This window comes from Lutjanus erythropterus, chromosome 2 (assembly GCF_056507025.1).
Source record: "Lutjanus erythropterus isolate fLutEry1 chromosome 2, fLutEry1.hap2, whole genome shotgun sequence".
NCBI classification, from domain to species: Eukaryota; Metazoa; Chordata; class Actinopteri; order Lutjaniformes; family Lutjanidae; genus Lutjanus; species Lutjanus erythropterus.
The window spans coordinates 49016207-49036206 of NC_139318.1; the positions used below are offsets into that span (position 1 = coordinate 49016207).

Genomic DNA, 20000 nt, shown 5'->3' on the forward strand with positions numbered 1-20000 from the left:
TCAGTCTGTCTCCACCTGCTGGTCACCGTGACGACCGCAGCGTCTCTCAGCGCTCTCTGTCCACCTCCGTCCCATTCATCCTCTACCCCTCCAGCGTGGACCCTTACAAGGGCTCTCTGAGGGGCCCCGGCCCCGGGATCCTGCCCTACCTGGCTCCTTTCCACCCCCACGGACACTTCAGTGTGTACGAGTGTCCCTTCGAACCGGCGTTCATCCAGAAACGGAACGAACGCGAGCGTCAGCGGGTCAGGTGTGTGAACCAGGGCTACGCCAAACTGAGGGACCATCTGCCCGGTCAGAGCGGTGACAAACGCCTCAGCAAGGTGGAGACGCTAAGGGCCGCCATCAGGTACATCAAATACCTGCAGGGCCTGGTGGAGCCCGAGGACGGAGCGTCTCCTGGACTGGACTGTGGAGGACAGACTGAGGGACTGTGAGGTCGGACTGTCAGATCTGTGAGGCTGTACTGAGACACAGCAGTGCTTTGAGCTAAATGCTAACATTTAGCATGTTCACCACGTTAGTTTAGTCTGTTAGCATGCTAACATTAGCTAATGATGAGTAAATACAGAGTGCAGGTGAGGCTGATGGGAGTGTCTGTAGTTCTTCAGGTATCTGATCATAAACCAAACATGTTGACCTGATGATCGTCCTAGATGACACATCCGGGATCAATAAAGTTATTAGACTTCACCCTGAACCACTTTTATCACCACATGTTGACATGTTTCTGCTAATGTGGATAAAAGCTACAAACACTGCAGCAGGTGTTTGTGTGTTTACCTGTCGGTGGTGACATCAGCACGTCTGCAGTGACTCTCCTGTCCTGTAGGGGGCAGCAGCAGCAAAATAACATCAGCTACAGAATTAATCACATTTACAACTATTAAATGACTTCAGTTTGTTGTGTTCATGTGTTCAAGGACCTGGAGACACAGATTCAAGGCCTTGATGATCAGTGAAAAACAGGTTTCTGCAGAGAGAGAAGCAAACGACTCAGTGTGATCATTAAATATTGATTTAATATCTAATCGTCATATTTAGTCGTGAGGAAATGATAAAGCAGAAAGTTACCCACAAACAAATGAAGCTTTAGAAAAATAAAAGGAAATTTGGACTAAAAGTAAACAGAAAAACATCAGTTGCTTCTTGCTGCAGATCTTCTGTTGTTTTGAAGACGAGGCTTCGTGTCTAGATCTCTTTAGTCAGCAAAACACGACCGCAGCTGATTCAGCATCAAATAAACCTGTCAGCTGGTCCAGTTTGTCTCCTCCTGTGAACAACATGGAGACTCTTTACAGAGATCAAACACTGTGCAGAGTTTTTAACTTCAACAGGACAAAAACAGACTCAGTGGAGTTTCATATCACAGCCGTCTGTTTTTTTTTAACTGTTTTTAACATTTTAGGAACTGAGAAAATGAAAATAAACATGTCACATGTTAAAGTTTGTATTTTTTTTTTAAAGTAGGTTTGTATGAGGTGTGTATGTGTCGTCAGTGTGTTTACCTTCACTAGATTTAGAATATTTTCACTGCTTTACTGATTGTTGTAGTTCTCCCCCCAAACCAACCAAACTCCATTCACAAAATCTGTTATTTTAGCTCAGAAGAGATGATCTACTGCTGCCGCCATCTGTTAGTGTGTGTCATTGTGAGACAATTTTAAAACACTGAAGTCACACAACAACACAAACACACTAACAGATGGAGGCAGCAGCAGACCAACAACTCCTGTGTTCTGTGAACTAAAATTACTGATTTTCTTAATGGAGTTTGGTTGGTTTGGAGAGCGATATCTGTCTTAAATAACAGTGGCTTCCTGTCTGACAGAAAGGTTAAGAGGTGAAAATATTTTCAATTAAATTAAATTTTTTAGATGTCTAAAATACATGTTGCTGCTGACCCTGTCCACAGCAGGACATTAGCTTAGCTTCCTACAGCGGTTCTCCTGATGCTTCTCCAAACTGAGCTCCATCTACTGAAGGTAAAACACTGACTGTGTAGAAGAACCTCATACAACCACACCTCAAATACCACAGACTGTTCCTTTAAAGGTTTGACATGAACTCTGACGCTGAAGGACGAAGAACACTTCACAGTAAAGGTTCTAAAAAAGTGACAGTTCCTGACTTTTGAGCTTTTGTTGATTTTTATTTGATTTGTGGACTGAAACTATCACCGTCTTTTTGATGTGGACGAGTTATTGACTCATTTCTGTCAAATCATTAAATACTCCTCTGGTGTCAGAACAATATTCACAAATCCTCTTTAATAAAGAACAGATTTAAACAAACCCTTCTTTATGATTTTTAAATACAGAAGTTACAAGTTCTCTTAGTGCAATTTCCCCCCAAACCCCCTAAAGTTGATTAGCAATTAATTCATCTTTTAAGTTCTTTATCAAGCAAAAGTGCCACAAAAGCATCTGGTTCGAGCTTCCAAAGTGTGAAAATTTGTTGTTTTTCTTTGTTTTCTGTGGAAGAAAATTAAATCAGAGACATTTTATTGAGTTGCAGCTCTGTCCTCCTCGCCTCTGTCACCTTTATTCAGCTGTTGGATTGAGTATTGATTGATTTTTAACAAATCTGCTTATCAACTTTGGGTTTAAATTGATTCTGTCTTCCTGCATTCTTCACAGCAGAGTTGTGTGAAACACAATTAATGTCCCCAGCAGAGACACTGAGCAAAGCTAACGTTAGCTAGATAAACTGTAAGGACGTGATCTCTTATTAATATTTGTAGTTTACCGAGGTTCCTTTACTGACAGAGTGGAGAGGATCCGCTCAGTCCAAAGTGTTTCATAACATTTGATAAACTGAGGTGAGCTTATAAATGTCTGATGAACTGAGAACAACGCTGGACGTTTAATTTAATACGACAAATGCATTAGGAGATGGAAGACATGCATTCAGCTGACATGTCTCCAGGCTCATGGTGTCTGCCATCATTTAAAATTAACGAGTGACATCGTGTGTCTCATTTAAAGAGCAGCAGTCTTCAAACTGTTCAACAGACACCCTGACATATGAGCGAGGACGTGGATGAGTTCGATGAGGCTGAATTTACCCACTGATTGATTACAGACGTCCTGCAGATATTAATCAGTCCCCCCAGGAGTTTGCCGGCTGTTTTTTTGGGATTGCTGTGACCTTAATTGCCTGAACTTTTCTCAAAAATTGCAATGCATGTTGCAATGCTTTGAGGCACTTTCTGCAATGAAAAGCATTAACATTTTTGTATAATTCATTAAAAATCAATGGTACTTTGTTCCCCAACAGGATTATAAAATTCTAACAAAATCTGTTTCCTCTGTAAATGAAGAAGTGCAGCTGGAGGCTTTTACACAAAGAAGCTAAATCTTTTTGGGAATAAAGCTCAGTCAAAACAGTGTGAAATTATAAAATAGAGGCGCACAGACAACTGATAAATGTCAATAAAAGTGACAAACATTGTAGAGCTGTAAGATATGAAGACTGGTCAAATTTGCAGAAAGGTTGTGTTGATTGAATAAAACTGTAAGGTCGTGTAGAATTCACAGGGGTTGGTTGAATTCACATGAACTGTTGCAACTGCAGCTTTCTGGAGGGACTGATGAGTTTAACACATTTTAAATGAAGAATAAATGAGAAGAAATAACTGTTTGACCAGATCAACACCAACTGGGTCCCAAAGATGTCTGCTAACACTCACAGTCTAAATTTAAAAAATAATTCTGACAGTTTTGTGCAACTGCTCTGTAAAAAACTCATCAGAGGTTTGGCTTATTTTTTTTGTGGGAAAACACTTTTTATATTTCTGATGTAGAGTCCTGACTTGTTCTCCAGGTGAGTCTGTGCAGCAGCTGCAGAATAAACGATACATTAAAGGGAGTTTAACACCAGTTTGTTGTAAGTGATTCAGATACTGGTTAATAAAGCAGATTAATTCTGCTGTCATGTGACCATCTGAGCAGGTCGACTAACATCTTCCACGTGAACTCATGCAAATCAAATCAATCAAACACTGAAACATCAGCTGCTCTCTGTCACACACAAGCGATCGATCTTTGGCTTTAAAGAGAAAAAAACTTGAAGCGGATCAATAGAAACACTGAACGGAGCCTCGTCAAACTGCTTCTGATCACAGTCTGACTTCAACATGAGGGCGACGAATCACAGACGAGCTGCTGCTTCCATCACAAACTACATTTAAAAAATCTACTTCACAAATGATTGAATGATCAGAATCGATCAGTGGATCGACTCAGAGACTCTTCACGCGATCAACTCAAAAATGGGTCCAAATACATGAACACAGGTGGAGCGCATGGACGTACATTTGGACCTGTTTTTCAACTACCAATCAATCTGGCCATAATTTTCACTAATCAATTAATTGTGATGAAATTAATGATTTCTTCTCCTTTGAATCGCCTTAGAATTATTTTGTGTTCCGGTGGAACCAGCAGCTCAGTTCTGTGTCAAACGTAAGACGAAGACATGAGAGGAACAAAGCGAGTGGAGCTCTGAAGAAGTAAAAAGACGCTGCTGGACGTGGAGACACAGTGATGTCCTCCGCATCAACACGCGTCTCTCCTCACAGTGAAGACACGAGTGAAGCCCTTCAAGACCAGTCGGGATTTACTAATGAAGCAAAGTGGCCCTGATTCATCATGAAGCTGTAGAGACAGACAGAGGTGGACCCTGTCTTAGGCTGGACATGTTCCAGACAAGACTACAGTCAAGTCAGAAGAGTTCAGCAGCTCTTAGTCTCTCCACCTGCTGTCTCTCTCTGTCTCTGTCAGTTCAAAGTTTTAATTTCCTCAATGTGACAAGTGTTCAACAGGAGACTGTCCTCAAGTGGACAGACGTAGAGGACAGATTGAGCATCTGCAAATGTCCTGGATGTAGAGGACAGATCCATCGACATTGACTGTCCTGGATGCAGAGGACCGAGTGATCATTCTCTGACATCCTAGACACAGAGGACAGATTGATTGTTCCCTGATGTCCAGGACGTCAGAAGACAGATCAATCGCCTTCAGGCGTCCTGGACGCAGAGGAGATCAATAGTCTTTGGGCGTCCTGGACATAGAGGACAGATCAATCGTCCACAGGCATCCTGGACGCAGAGGCCAGATCGATCATCCTTAGACATCCTGGAGAAGACGTGTCTTCTTCAAGTGTCCTGGATGCGTCTTCCTCAGATATGTTGTCCTCAGACGTCCTGGACATGCAGGACAGTGAGGCGGTGATAGACCAGGCGGCGGTGCTGCGGCTGCAAGCAGTAGGCGATGCTCTGCTCCACCTCCTGGCAGCGCCGCAGGAAGCGACAGCGGTCCCGGGCGAGCTCCTCCCAGGGGCCCCTGCGGTCCTCCTCCTCCTCACCACAGCTGGCAAAGAACTCCTCTACATCGTCACAGAAACGGACCTGACAAGAAGGAGAAGAAGGAGGAGGAGGAGGAGGAGGAGGAGGAGAAGTTGCAGCTCATTATAAACATTAAGTATGAGACATTAGATAAAAATACACCTGGTTTGTTTCATTTCACAGAATCTAAGATTTGGATTTAAATCCACCTCTAAATACTGTAGTTTTCATTTCAGCCACCAGGAGGCGACAGTCAGTCACATAAACACTGAGTGGCGTCTGTCCATGTTCCGGTTCTGCAGGAGGATCAGGTTCAACCTTCAGCTCCTCTGAGGCTGAACCAGTTCTACCATCCAAATCTGATATAATCATGTTTGAACAGGAGCTGCACACACAGTCAGTTTCCTCCTGACAATCTGCAGCACAGTGTCTGACAACATGAGTCATTTTAAATGTTAGACATAAAGTTTGACTGCTGGCTGCCATCGAAGACGTACTTGGTACAGTCACTGTCATTGTTGATTGATCTGTCCATTATTCTCTTGATTAATCCATTAGTTTTTGATTTATAAAATGTCAGAAAATGATCCTGTCACAAACAAATAGATCTAAACCGTGTGCTCCACATTTGGATCGTTTTTTCAACTAGTAATTAATCTGGCAGTAATTTTTCCATTAACCGTCAGAAAATGTTGATCAAAGACGAAGAAGAAGCTCAAATCAGAGAATCTTGACTTTTTTAATGTCCAAAATGACTCAAACTGACTGATAACCAAATGAATTTAATAATGGACTGATAGTTGTAGTTACATCTGAGCCCAGCTCTGGAACTCACTCCCACCTGACCTCCGTAACACAGACTCACTACCACATTTCAAATCCAAACTCAAAACCCATCTGTTTAAACTGGCGAACTCCCTCTGATTACAATTGCATTGTCTAATTTTAAACTGTATTTTATTGTCTTTTTAATATTGTGTCTGCTTTTATGTTGATGATGTAAGGTGACCTTGAGGGTCAAGAAAGGCGCCTATAAATAAAATGCATTATTATTATTATTGTCCTGAGGCAGAGACATGAGCTGAGTAACTCTCTGTACAGGTGAAGGTGTGGTACAGAGGAGGGCTGAGCTCTGATTGGCTGTTTGAATTTTATTTCTCTTTGGTAGCTGCACCATGTGAACAGGACGGGATTTGTTATTCAACTTTCTGATCAACGTCTGAGAAGTAGGACTTCAACAACAACATCTTTATTTCTCGCCTCCGTCATTGTGTTGTCCAAAGTATTGATCTATTGATAAATATCAATACTGAACATGTGAAAACTATTGATATTCTGGTACCAGCTGCACTTTCTGTCTCTCTTTTCTTTCTGACAGCAAGCTGACAGAGTCCCGCCTCATCTCAACGACTCACAGTGGCTCTATCTGTTGTCATGTTATATCCTTGTTAGATTTATCTTTTAATAAAAATATTTGAAAATAAAATGTAATAAAAACATTACATGCCCTCAATGTAGGGCCAATCTTTTCTCTGTGATATTAAATATTGATATTTTAAAGGCATCATGCTGAAATAAAAAATTAGAGGATCGTGACAACACTTCAACAAAGACAAGACATCTCTTCAACAAGAGATGTGACAGGATTAATTCTTTGATTAATCTTTTTGAGTCTTTTCTTTAATTAAAAAAAAATCCCCAATTCTCTGATTTCAGTTTCTTAAATGTGAATATTTTCTGGTTTCTTTCCTCCTCTCTGACAGTAAATTCAATATCTTGAGTTGTGGACAAAACAAGACATTGAGGACATCGTCTTGGACTTTGATCAACATTTTCTGAACCAAACAACTAATCGAGTAGTGGAAAAACTAATGCCAGATTGATCACTAGTTGCAAAATAGGTCAAAATCAGTATTTTTCAATTAACAAAAATGTGACAGGATTAATTTTCTGACATTTTATGGATCAAAAACTAATCAAGAAAACAATTGACAGATTAATCAACAATGAAAATAACTGGACCAAGTAAATCTTAGATGAGGAGCAGGAGTCAAGACATTTGATTGGTGGAGAAAATGACTGACAGATAATAATCGTTACATTAAAGACTTGAGAAGGTTTGTGATAAGACTGTAACAGGATGAAAATAATCGATCATTCAAGAAATTAATTGACAGACTAAGTTAGTTGCAGGCCTATCTGACACCTTGCTTAACGTGAGTTTTATCTGATCTGGTGGCGTGGCGGCGTGTCTCGACACAGATCACATGTCCCAGCTGTGATGACAAACTGGTGAGTCAACATGAAGAGCTACAGTAAAATGAGACGTTCTAAATCCAGAGAACAGGAAGCAGAAACGGTGCAGAGAGGACAGGAGGAGGCGGGTCATGTTTCAGGTTATTCACCTTCATGTTTAGAAGAAATGACTCCAACATGACCTGAAGGACAGAGAACTATCACTCTGTTCAAATTGACTTTAAAAATGTCTCAATCTGTCCTCTGTTTGACTTTCTGTTGTATTGTTGGAGCTGTTAGAAACTTTCAGCACAGATACAAAGACAGTCCTATCTTATGATTTTATTTGGACGTGTCCAGTCTGTGGAAAATTTTTATGCTTCTGTCACGTCTGGGTGGAAGACATGTCTTTTTTTGTATATTTGTTTTTTTCCTCTTTTAAGAGAAACTGAAAAAATAAATGAACAAATTTATATTAGAAAACAAACTGACCTTCTTAGCTGAGCTGCAGCTCCGTGTGCTGGAGGAGGTGCTGCTGGAGGTGGAGAGTTCAGAGAAGCCGCTGTCCAGCCTCTCCTCTGCCTCCTCCTTCCTGTACTCAGGTGGAGATGTTGGGGCGTGGCGTGGGGAGCGAGGCGGGGTCTGGGAGGCCTTCTTGGCCCTGGACCTGGCCCGGGGCCCCGCCTCGACAGGCCCTCGAGTCCTGAGGGGCGCCTGGAAGTTAAAGGGACTGTAGGGGTCTGAGGAGCAGCTGAAGGAGCTCCACAGGCGGAGGCTCTCCGCTTCGTCCGCCTCGCTGGCTGATGTCGAGTCGTCCCAGACGTCGAGGCTGGAAGGCGGGGAGGAGGAGGGGAGGGGGAGCAGGTTGACATCAGGGGAGGAGGCGGGGCTGGACTGGGCGGAGGAATGTGGCGTGGAGGCGGGGATGGTCTTGGGCGGGGTGCTGCTGGTGTACAGGCGGGCAGTGAAGTTTTGGGGGTTGTATGGATCTTGACTTTGGCACAAAGAGCTCCACAGACGCTCCGCCTCCGAGTCCACCTCACCATCTGAGTCTTCGTCGTCTTCATCGGTGGAGTCAGACAGATCGGACGAGCCCTCACTGTCAAACCCATCATCATCGTCGTCGTCATCATCATCATCATCATCATCACTGGAGTCGCTGTCTGATTGGCTGCTGTCATCATCGCTGCAGGGGCAGCCCATGATGAAGGCGATGGCTTTGTTCTGGCACTGAGGGGTGGCAAGGACCGCCTCCTCTTCCTCCACCGCTGCTGCTGCACACTGATCCTCCTGAGCAGCTGCCTCTTCATCCTCCTCCTCTTCCTCATCTATATTTCCTGATGTGGACTCTGCATCGTCTGAGGTCTTTTCCTCCATGTCTGTCCCGCCAGCAGTCGGGGTTCCAGCGGGTTCAGCCTCCTGCGGTGGCCAGGGGTCTCTCGGGGCGTTCACCATGAACAGCTGGCACATGTGGACGTGTTCCTCCTCCAGACTGGAGTACCCATTGTCCTGGTCAGGGGTGAGCAGGGTCACCTCGCTGCAGGCGACGGTGTTGGCGGCTCCTGAAGCGTTCAGGTGGTCAGTGATGCTGAGCCGGCGGTCTGACGAGGATCCCTCTGTGTTCTGGACTAAGTGAAGGCCTCCATTGTGGTCCAGCTCATCTTTGTGGTCAGAGGGTCCAGTGTTTTCTCCCAGCGTCCACCCCCTGCTCCCCCCGCCCACACTCTGCACAAACACAGCGGCTGTTTGAGCAGCTTTTGTCTCAGCCGCTGGTTGTCGTGGACAAAGGCTTCCTGTACTCGTCCCATCCTCAGCCCAGGACAGATCTGACAGCAGGAGCCCCCTCTGTGAGCTGTCCTCACCCCCCCAAAAACTGCCCCACCACGTCCTGGATTTATTACCCCCACTGCTCTGTGACACCCAGTCCGTCCCCACCGCGGGTTTGATTTCCTGAGAAGACACCGAGCTCAACCACACGTGGCTCAGAAAAGTCCTGATAGAAGACAGATGTCCCATCTGAGTCTGCTGGACCAGGTTTATGTCTACATCCTCCGCACCGTGGATCCCGATCTCCCGCAGAGAGTCTGCCGTCAGCCACGGCAGGGAGCCACCACCCTTTGGCTCCAACAGGCCGGCCACATCGTCCTGCTGACAGCGCAGGTAGGTCAGGTGAGGAGCAGCATGCTGAGTCAGCGGCATCATGTCGTCCAGCTGTCTCAGAAACTCTCGTTCTTCATCTACAAACATGGTCTTACCTGGTCAAACATAAGGATCAGACAAAAAAAACTAAACATCTGTTTACTTCAGGTGTTTTTATGATTTCATAACTTCAAATTTGTTATTTTAGAACAACTGCTTTTGAATTAAGTAGAGCTGCGACTAATGGACTAGTTGCCAACTATTAAATTAATTACCAACTATTTAAGTTTGAATTAGCTTCATCAGTTTGTCTCATTTTTAATGAAAATAAAAATTCCAAATTCTCTGATTTCAGTTTCTTAAATGTGAATATTTTCTGGTTTCTTTCCTCTCTGACAGGAAACTAAAGATCTTTAAGTTGTGGACAAAATAAGACATTTGAGGACGTCGTCTTGGACTTTGATCAAATCTTCTGACATTTATGAACCAAACAACTGATCTAGTAGTGGAAAAATTATTGCCAGATTGATCACTAGTTGAAACTAGTTTTCACCTGTTTGGACCTATTTTTCAGTTGATAAGATTGTGACAGCACCAACTTCTGACATTTTATGAATCAAAAACTAATCGATTGGTTGTGGAGAAACAACCACTCCCTATTTAAGATGACTTCTCATGAACAAAAAACTGTTTGCCTGCTGAAGGTCTACTTAAGTTGAACAGTGTGCAGGAGTCCTTTTGCAGAGTCTTGATTAACTAATCAGTTAATCAACAAAATAAGTGACAGATTAATCAACAATGAAAAGAATTTTTACCAATTTAATTTTAGATAATATATATAATTCGATAATAGCAATTAAATTGTAGAAAAACTATTTTTCAAGTGTATTAAGTGAACTTTTATGTGCTAAAGAGAAATGACTTCCAGTATACGCAGTACACTAAACTACAGAGCTATGTATGTACTAAAATACATGTTTTTGATTAATGAAGTTACAGTTAACCTTGTTTATGGTGTTTTTACAGTACAATGAAGTACAGCTTTACATGATGTGCACTTACTATAAACATACTTATACTAAGAATAAAATGAAATTAAAGTGCTTTAATAAAGAATACTGACATTGTATTATAAAGGAAAAGTATACTTTTCAAATGTAAACTCACTTATCACTGAAAGTATTTTACTGTATTTTTTAGTTTACAGTATTATCAACTTAGTATATTTTTAAAAGTACAAATTGCAACATAGAACACTTCTTGTAAGTACACTTAAAGGACTGAAGCATTAGTACATTTCTATTTATGTAAAATTAAGTATTTTTAAATACACTTTAAAAAAAAAGAAAAAGAAAAAAGCGCACTTTGTATATTATTATAATAGTATAAGCCCCCAAAAAGTAACTGTGTACTTGTAAGAACTTTTTTTTAAATTCTGAAGTTACATTTATAACACAGGAGCCCGGGGCAGCGTGTCACATTAATATAATAATAGTCACATGTGACGATTTGTCCCAAAAGCTCTGAGTCAACTCTCCCCTGAGTGACCTGTGTACCAACTATAACCTCTGCTAGCTTTGACACGAGACTTTGGTTTCAGTATCAAAATGCAGCTTATTCAAAAACAATATGAATGAAGAGTAATAACAAAATAAATATGTGCAGCAACTGCGAAAAAACAGTGGAAGCTTTCTAAAACTGTGCAACAACTCGCACTTCTAGCACACTTACACATTACACTCATATATTCCTTATTTCAAAAAAACGTTGGGGGCTTTTTATGCTTTTACGTGACAGAACAGCTGAAGACATGTCAGGAAACGGGGAGAGAGAGTTGGGGAATGACACGCAGCAGAGGACCGTAGTCAGGATTACCAACTGAGCTACTCTATTCCTTCATCATTTTTTTTTTTTTTGATATAATTACATAAGTACATTTGGATTTACACTGACAGACTGTAAAATGTACATATTTCTACTTATTGACTGCCTGTACATATTCCTGATCACCATGTAACTCAGTATAGATATCTATGGCCTACTTCTGTATTCTTTGAATTTCTGCTCCTGCTGTTTCACCTGTTCCTCACCTGTGACCAGGAAATAATAAAGGTTTATCTTATCTTGAAAACTGATAAATGTTTACAACATACAATAATATGTCTGTGGTGGAACCAATGTGACACAATAGTAGCTTCAGATGATGCACAGCTATTTATTACCTTTTATTATTATGCACCTCTTTAATGACTTATTTTTTAGTATCATCATTATTGACCTGTATGATGACTGTGTGTCCACGTGAGGAATGTGAAGGACATGTTTTACAGGATGCACAGCATATTTCCTTGTAAAGTGTGCAAAGACAATTCGAATTTTTATTTTCTATAATCTAACATACATAGTTGTCAAAGATTTACCTCATAAATTGTGCAATTCTGAGCAGGAAGTTGCACATTATTTTTTAGATGGATGTGTGACAATTTACCCGTGTGACAAGATGCCCCTCTCTCCCCCACGTTAAGGTGTACTACTGTTCTTACCTGGGTTCAGGTCCCCGCTGATCCAGGGGGCTCGGTCCTCTGACAGGGCCGGGGTTCGGGGACGTCCCGGGAGGTATTTCTGCAGAAAAGACCAGGCGGGCCTGGAGAACACCGACAGCAGACCGATCCACGAGCTTTCCTGACCGTCCAGGCCGGGCGAGGTGACTCCAGGCCCAGTCGCAGAGGGCGAGCTCTGCCCGCCGGAAAAATGTCCCTCAGAGGACACGCTCCTGAACATCTTATTCTACTGAAAGTGCAAAATATGAATTATCTAACATATAGAATCTGTAATCTGACATATAGAATCTATAATATAATCTATAATGTGACATCAGATTGAGTGACAGCTGTCAGCCTGCACGAGGCTTCAGTCCGGCCTAACGCGACCAGTTACCAACACTGTCCATTAATACACGTCCAGTCCATTTAATGAGACATTCTGTCTTCTGTCTTCACGCCAAACAGAGACCATCACAGCCACAGGACACCGTGAGCCAGGTGTGATCGGAGCGGTGGTCGGTCCTCTTTCTGGTGGGGGGCTTCATGGGGACAGGGACGGAGCTGGAGGACACAGACAGACGGGACACATATGAACCATGGTACGAGGACAAACTCAGGTCTGAAGAGGACAGAAGAGCCATTTTGTCCAGTTTAAATCTCCGTGAAGACTCGGCGGGACGTCTCAGCCGGTGATGCTAACAGTTAGCTTAGCAGGAGCAGCTAACAGTTAGCGTAGCTCGGCGGTTACTTAACCGGAGACAAACAAGAGACAGAGACGGTAAATTCTGTCCAAAAACACCGGGGGCTGTTTCCGTGTTTCGATCTACACCGTCCTCACTCAGTCCAGCAGAAACACGGCGTCTGTCCTCCGTCTCAAAGCGTCTTTTTTAACGCTTCCGTCTGTTCTGTCGTCTGTCCGCGTCAGTAAGAGATTTCATCAGAAAGTTTAGGGACCGTCTGACAATTACGCGTCCTTCCGTTTACGTGAAACCCGCCGCCGTCGTCAGGGAGCGTCTCGCTGTTACTGACGCTCACGTACACGTCAAAGGAGCTTCTCAATGTTTCCTTACACAAAGACGTCATGTATATAAAATATACCAAAATATAGCAGTGACCCTTCTTTAGTTATTTTATTTTATTTTACGTACACTTTTTAATGAGGTACTCTTGAATAAATATATAAAACATAGTGTGAATCATAGTAAAAGTAGAAAAAAATGCAATGATTTTAAAGCTTTTTTATTTAAAGCACATTTATTAGTAGTTACAGATGATTAGATTACTTGAGCATTAACCTGTAAACTATTTTAGATTTAAAAATTAAACTGTGTGATATCAATATTCACTGAGGTGCAATTTAATTCCAACTGTGAATCCATTATTTCTCATGTGCAAAGGTGTAAATTAGTCTTGTTTGCATTGTGTATATATGTGTATTTTCTATATTTCTTATTATTATTGTGTTATGTGTGTTATGTGTGTGTGTGTGTGTGTGTGGACAGATAGATCATGACAGTAAAGTAATTTAACATAACTGAGACACTTTAGCAGTCTGAAAAAGGTGTAATAATGAAATTATATTTAATTTAATTTAGTTAGTCCAGATTGTTGGGCCTGTTTTGATTGTGTTGACAAATGTGTGTTTGTGTTTATTTGTATATATAGTTTTAATTGTGTATGTGTTTTAGTTTTAGTGTGATTCTGGTGTTGTTTCTTTTTATTTGTTTTGTTTCTCTTTGTTTTGTTGTTTTGTTTGTGTGTCTGTGTGTGTTGTCGGCTGGGTCCACTGGTGAGTTATATATGTATATATGTTTAAAAATGTCCATGTTTATGTTTTTCATAATATTACCTCTTGTTTACTTATTTATCACTTGCTGTCTTTGATGTCTCTCTTTATTTTTCTGTCCACTTGTTGCCTGAACACTGTAAATTTCCTGCTGTGGAACTAAAAAAAGATTACCTGATCTTATCTTTCAAGAAAATAAAAGTAAATAACTGTTGCCAGGAGTGAAACATTTTACAAAAAAAAAAAAAAAAAATCATATATTTTATGCAATGATCATTTAAATGAATCTGAAAACTTTTCATGGACCTTCTGGCAGAGTGTCACAGACCCCCAGGGGTCCTCGGACCACGGGCAGCAACACGTGCTCACTGCTGCTGTTACATAATGACACACGGGTCTCTGTGTGTGTGTGTGTGTGTGTGTGTGTGTGTGTGTGTCCTCTGCTGCCATGTGTTTATCAGTGTGTCTCACAGCTCTGAGAGGCTGCAGCTGATCAATAATCAGAGACACTAAAGTAACTTTAAAATACTTTTACTCTGATATTCATTAAACCACCTGTCAGTACTTTTCATTTGGTGCTTTTAAACTCACTGTGAGCTTGAATTAAATTTCAAGAACTGCATCATGTTTTTTTTTTACAGTGTAGTTTCCTCCAATCAAACTGCTTGTTGAGTAAAAGACTCTTGATTGTGAGCCAATCAGATTAGTCGATGTTGAACTACTGAAGCACACGTGTGACGCGCACAGCTGAGAAGGTTACTTTAAAAACGGAATCTGATAGTTACTAATTATCTGCTTAAAAATGTAGTCAGTAATGTAATCCAAGTATTACAATATTAAAGTAATGTAACCTGATTACTTTCTGTCACTTTTGGATGACCTCAATCTTACAATCCCGTCAATTGAAAAATTGATCCAAAAATGGAGCGAACGTACCAGATGGAGGGATGAGGCGAGGACAGACAGGAGGAAGGACAGAAGAGACATTTTGTTTTTCAGTTCAAGTTTATTTTGTAGTGCAAATAATAGAAAATATGTTCCAAAATTAAAGTTACACATTAATTAAAGAGCCTGTGAGTCGGAGTGGAGGGTCACATTAACGTCAGTATGTACAGTACATAAAGATCCAGTTCACTGTGAACTTACATTCTGTCCCCGGACTCAAACTCACTGCCATCACTGCACATGATCACTCGTTTCAACAGGACGAGTTCCTCACACTGAAGTCCGTTCAAAAAACAGTGAGATCATCGGAACAAATTCTTCTAAAACTTTCCTTTAACTTTACACGTGACGATTCCAGCGTCTGTAAAACTCTGTGTTCAGACAGATGTCACCTGCCTGTCGTCACTATGACCACGCCCCCTTTAGATGAAAAGATGCTAAACCTACTCTGGGTGTCACCAACAAAGATTCATTCAATCTAAGATCAATTCTAATCAGGGTTTAGCAAAACCAGCCTTAAAACGAGTAAATCCAGATTTAAAATTACGCAGTTTAGTAAATCCAAGTTTAGTGATGAAAACTCAAATTAAAGAGTTCATGGAGGTGCTTGATTAGCATGTTAATTTGTTTGCTAGCTAGCGAAAAAGTAATAAAATGGTTATATTTTTGTTAACTAGATAAAAACAATAAAAGCATGTTTCATTGTTTCATGGCCAGGATAAAAAAAAAAACTGTTTGCAAGCTAGCTAGCAAGATTTTTTTTTTAAGTTTTATTTGCTAGCTATCTAAAAAAGAAAAGAAATGTTTTGCTGTGTACTAGCCACCTCAAAAGTTAAAAAAAACAAAACATGTTTTAACTTTGCTTTGTTTTAAGGTTTGGTGCAACACAATTTAAAGTTAAGCCAGGATTTAATCAGGTTCAAAAATTAATCTTTGTTGGTGCAGACTTAGTGCCTAAAAGCCTAAAAGATGCTGTGTTGCATTTTACTGTATTACTTTCTTTAACTCCTCACAGAGTGAAGAGGAGAAAAAGAGAACGAGCAGATTCACAGAGAACTACAGGAGAGCATGAGGGTCAAAAACAGAAATGACTGAAGCTCAAATAATTCTTCAAAAACAACCTTCAGACTGAAACTGAAATGTTGGAACATGTCTGGCACGTGGAAACGAGTTGATCACAGCAGATCAGAGGAGTTGTTCGTCTACAGCGCAAAAACAAGCTGCAGCAGCTCTTCACTGCAGCCTGCAGGGGGCGTCGAACAGCCTTAAATCTGTCCTGAAAACTACAAAATCACACAAAGATGATTAAAAAACAAGGAATGAAATGTGATCAGAGGTGAACAGAGCAGCATCTCTCTCGTGCACCACAGACAGAAAATCAAACCATCACTAGAAAAATATCCTGCAATTCGAAATCTGCTTCCTGTTAGCATCACTGTTAGCGGCTAACGGTGCCAACACCCACAGACACTCTGAAACTCTTCTTCTCTGCTTGCAGGTTTGTGCTGGAACCACCTGGTGTCACAGTGAGTCTGGTTCATTTTCAGGACACGAACAGCTGCAAAACATGTTCCTGGAATCCTTAAATGCAGCGTTTCAGTCCTGGAAAAGTCCTGGAAAACAACTCAACTGATGTGATTCAGGATTTTATCTATCGTCTCGGTTCAAACTAAAAATCATCTGAGATGTGAAGCGATGTGCTTTTTCTTCATTGTCCCTTTTCTGCTGATAAAACTCACTCAGTTTCCCAGCATGCCTCTGTGCGTGCCGAGTCTTTTTATTGTTCATGATAATAAAAAGTTTCTCATCTGAGTGACAGGAGAAAAATGTAAGAACAAAAACTCATCAGTCAGAAACTAAATTAGAACCAAAACCAGACATCATTTCAACTGAAGAAGAAGAAACAGGAAACAGCTTTGTCTCCGTCTTCTCTTCAAAATAAAGGCGTGAATCCACAGAGTGACAGACGAGCTGTTTCGTTAGTCGAACTCGTTCTAACTGAGACGTGATTGGACAGTGTGTGAATCACATGACAAAGTCTGGAAATAAATCAAAACTGTCTTAAATTATCATGAATTAATAAATTACCTGTTTCTGAGTCATGTTAACGAGCTAAGCTAAGCTAAGCTAAGCTAACGTTATCTAACCTCCCTCACACACAGAGGAAGGAGCAGCCACACGGCTTTTACTCTGAAAGGACTTTCCTTTTGTCTTCTGTCCTCATCAGGAGAACCGCCTCTCTTCTTCTTCTTCTCTTCCTTTAAACTCGCTGCTTCCCATTTTCTGTCAGTCGGGTGGTCAGTGGGCGGAGTCTGAGCCGGCGGCGCCCAGTTGGTGCCAGTCCACCCAGTGCTGCCCGGGGACGAGCCTCTTCAGAGGGATGAAGGTCTCACCCAGCAGAGTGTTCTCCCAGAATGTTCCATCACCCAGAACCCGCAAGTGGATGACCCTCTGGTCCAGATCCCCCCGAGGGATCCGCTCATACACCAGCTGAAGGTCCAGAGGAGGAGGAGGAGCAGAAGAAGAAGAAGAAGAAGAAGACGTGAGAAACTGATAATCATGTTTGTGGAGCTTCAAGCACAAACATGATGTGTCATGTGATTGGCTGGTAGGTGTCATGTGTATGTGTGACGTCAGACAGGTGTGGTACCATCTCGTTGTAGGTGGGGTTACAGGTGCGGCGGGCAGCCTTGGTCTTCCTCTTGCTGGTCTTCTGGGGGTCCGGGAGCAGGTAGAGCTTCACATAGGGGTCGGGGTCGGTGCCGTCCTGCAGGGGCTGCTGCAATCGGATCACATGACCATCAGTCAGCTGATGTCTGACATCACTGTCAACATCACAACACATAATACCTCTAGATTTTAACCTTAAATACGTCTCAATATACACAGTTTGTCTACAATAAACTCTGTAACTGGACATTTTATGGAGCAAACTACTAATTGATTTATGGAAAAATGATCAACAGATTGATCACTAGTCCAAACTGGTCCAAACATGTGAAAACATGGTCTGAACACACACACACACACACACACACACACAGACACACACACACACACACAGTGAGACTGACCAGTCCTCGTATGTGCATCACCATGATGAAGAGTTTGTCGTTCTTGTAGGAGATCGACAGTTTGACCTCGCCGAGCTCTTTACCTGAAGCTGGAGACCACGACAGCTCTGCAACACACACACACACACACACACACACACACACACACACACACACTTTAATTTAGAATATTTTCCTTTTTAGACAGGAAACCACCATTATATTAGACAAATATCACTGTCTACAAACCAACCAAACTCCATTCATAAAATCAGTCATTTTAGCTCCTGTCTCACATGATATCATTTAATTCATACACTTTGTTAAAAAATGTTCATAAAACTGAGCATTTTGCCCCAATTTTCACCAAACACACCTCAATCAAATAAACAAACATAAACATTCATAACACAAATAACAAGAAGAGCAAATCTTTAAATTTCATTGCTTTTAATTTTTATAATTGTTGTGCTTATAATTTGAACATTTTAGTGCTTTTAATCTGATAATTTAAATGCTTTTATTTTGTTAATTGTAGTGCTTTTAATTTGATACAGAGTTGGTTGGTTGGCTCTCTGCTGGTTAAGTAAGTAACTAAGTATTTCCTCAAACTTCCACACAGTATAAAAGGTCATGTATGGAACAAAAGAACAGAATAAGACATGAAAAATGATTTAATATATATTTTATAATTTATTGCATTTGATTTTGATATTTGAGTTTTTATATATATTATATGTGGATTCCAGCATCATTTATTAATTTCAATCTTAATGTCACTGAAGCCCTGTGTGTGTGTGTGTGTGTGCGTGTGTGTGTGTGTATGTGCGTGTGCACGTGCATGCGCATGCGTGTGCGTGCTTGCGTGTGTGTGTGTGTGTGTGTATGTGCGCGTGCGTGCGTGCGTGTGTGTGTGTGCAGGACTTTTCCTGCAGTGAGTCTGTTGGAGGTGAAACACTCGACTGTCTCTTCATATATAACTGAACATGATGTTAATAAGACGTTAATAAGATGTTAATAAGACGTTAATAAGACGTTAATAAGATGTTAATAAGATGTTAATAAGACGTTAATAAGATGTTAATAAGCTGACAGATGTTTATATTTAAGTATCAGCTGGTCAGTAACAGATGTTCTCTGTGAACAGACCGCTCACTCTGCTGCTTTAAACACCACTGTCACTGAGCTCCACTCTTTATTTTCATCATCACTGACTGTTTCTTTACATTTACAGACCACAGAGGTGATTGATTAATGTGGAAACTGATCAACAGATTGATCAATAATGAACATAATGTTGAGGAACAGGAAACAGTTAAATATTTGTGTGTGTGTGTGTGTGTGTGTGTGTGGGTACCTGCTGGTTTGCTGCTGGTTGTTCCTGGTCTCTCGTCTCGGGGCAGCGGGTGGAAGAAGGTGTAGACGAGGTCACACTGAAACACACACACACACACACACACACACACACACACGTTAATCACATTTATCTGAGTTTTATTCCATTTTTCATCTGTATATTTTTATTCATATTAAATCAAAGAAAAGTTTGAGGAACATTCAGCTGGTTTCTGTCTCTTTTCTGTGACGTTCTGTGACCTGCAGCTCGGTTCTTCTGTGTTTGATAATAATAAACTGGATCCTGATCCTGAAATGTTCCAACGAGTCTAAACTGGTCAAATATTAAATTATATTAAATAAATAGTATTATTATTATTTCTACTACATACACATGTCCAGTCTATTAATCTATTAATTGAGAAAATAATAATTGACTGATTAATCGTTCAGCTGCAGCTCTGTGAGTCAGAGACACATGAAGAACAAATTCATGCTGCCAAGTTTCTAAAACTGGAACCACAAGATACAGCAGCTCCACCCTGTGTGTGTGTGTGTGTGTGTGTGTGTGTGTGTGTGTGTGTGTGTGTGTGTGTGTGTGTGTGTGTGTGTGTGTG

At 41.3% G+C, this 20000-nt stretch overlaps 3 protein-coding genes and 1 long non-coding RNA gene across 4 annotated transcripts in view; 1 reads left to right on the forward strand and 3 right to left on the reverse strand.

The window, feature by feature from the left end:
* The window catches only part of LOC146332370 (achaete-scute homolog 5-like), a 1057-nt gene extending 431 nt beyond the window's left edge, over window positions 1-626 (forward strand). The window contains exon 1 of the mRNA XM_084742254.1: window positions 1-626. This exon is cut by the window's left edge and continues 431 nt beyond it. Within this exon, the coding sequence (XP_084598380.1) occupies window positions 1-437 (437 nt within the window). The 3' untranslated portion in view covers window positions 438-626.
* Window positions 627-634: 8 nt separating this feature from the next.
* LOC146332371 (uncharacterized) lies at window positions 635-1355 on the reverse strand. The gene is made up of 3 exons (XR_014772277.1): window positions 1079-1355; window positions 927-973; window positions 635-826 (listed from the first exon to the last, which is right to left on the reverse strand). It is a non-coding gene; the product is annotated as an uncharacterized LOC146332371 (long non-coding RNA).
* Window positions 1356-4231: 2876 nt separating this feature from the next.
* On the reverse strand, window positions 4232-13019 carry ppp1r15b (protein phosphatase 1, regulatory subunit 15B). Its single transcript, XM_084742241.1, has 3 exons — window positions 12265-13019; window positions 8075-9837; window positions 4232-5410 (listed from the first exon to the last, which is right to left on the reverse strand). The coding sequence occupies exons 1-3, from the start codon at window positions 12500-12502 to the stop codon at window positions 5198-5200; spliced, it is 2214 nt and encodes a 737-aa protein (XP_084598367.1). The 5' UTR covers window positions 12503-13019; the 3' UTR covers window positions 4232-5197.
* A 3513-nt stretch (window positions 13020-16532) lies between these two features.
* The window catches only part of pik3c2b (phosphatidylinositol-4-phosphate 3-kinase, catalytic subunit type 2 beta), a 31931-nt gene continuing 28463 nt past the window's right edge, over window positions 16533-20000 (reverse strand). The window contains exons 25-28 of the mRNA XM_084743675.1: window positions 19406-19481; window positions 18070-18176; window positions 17646-17774; window positions 16533-17485 (exon numbers count right to left, since the gene is read on the reverse strand). Coding sequence (XP_084599801.1) covers window positions 17294-17485; window positions 17646-17774; window positions 18070-18176; window positions 19406-19481 — 504 coding nt within the window. The 3' untranslated portion in view covers window positions 16533-17293. The remainder of the gene's footprint in view (window positions 17486-17645; window positions 17775-18069; window positions 18177-19405; window positions 19482-20000) is intronic.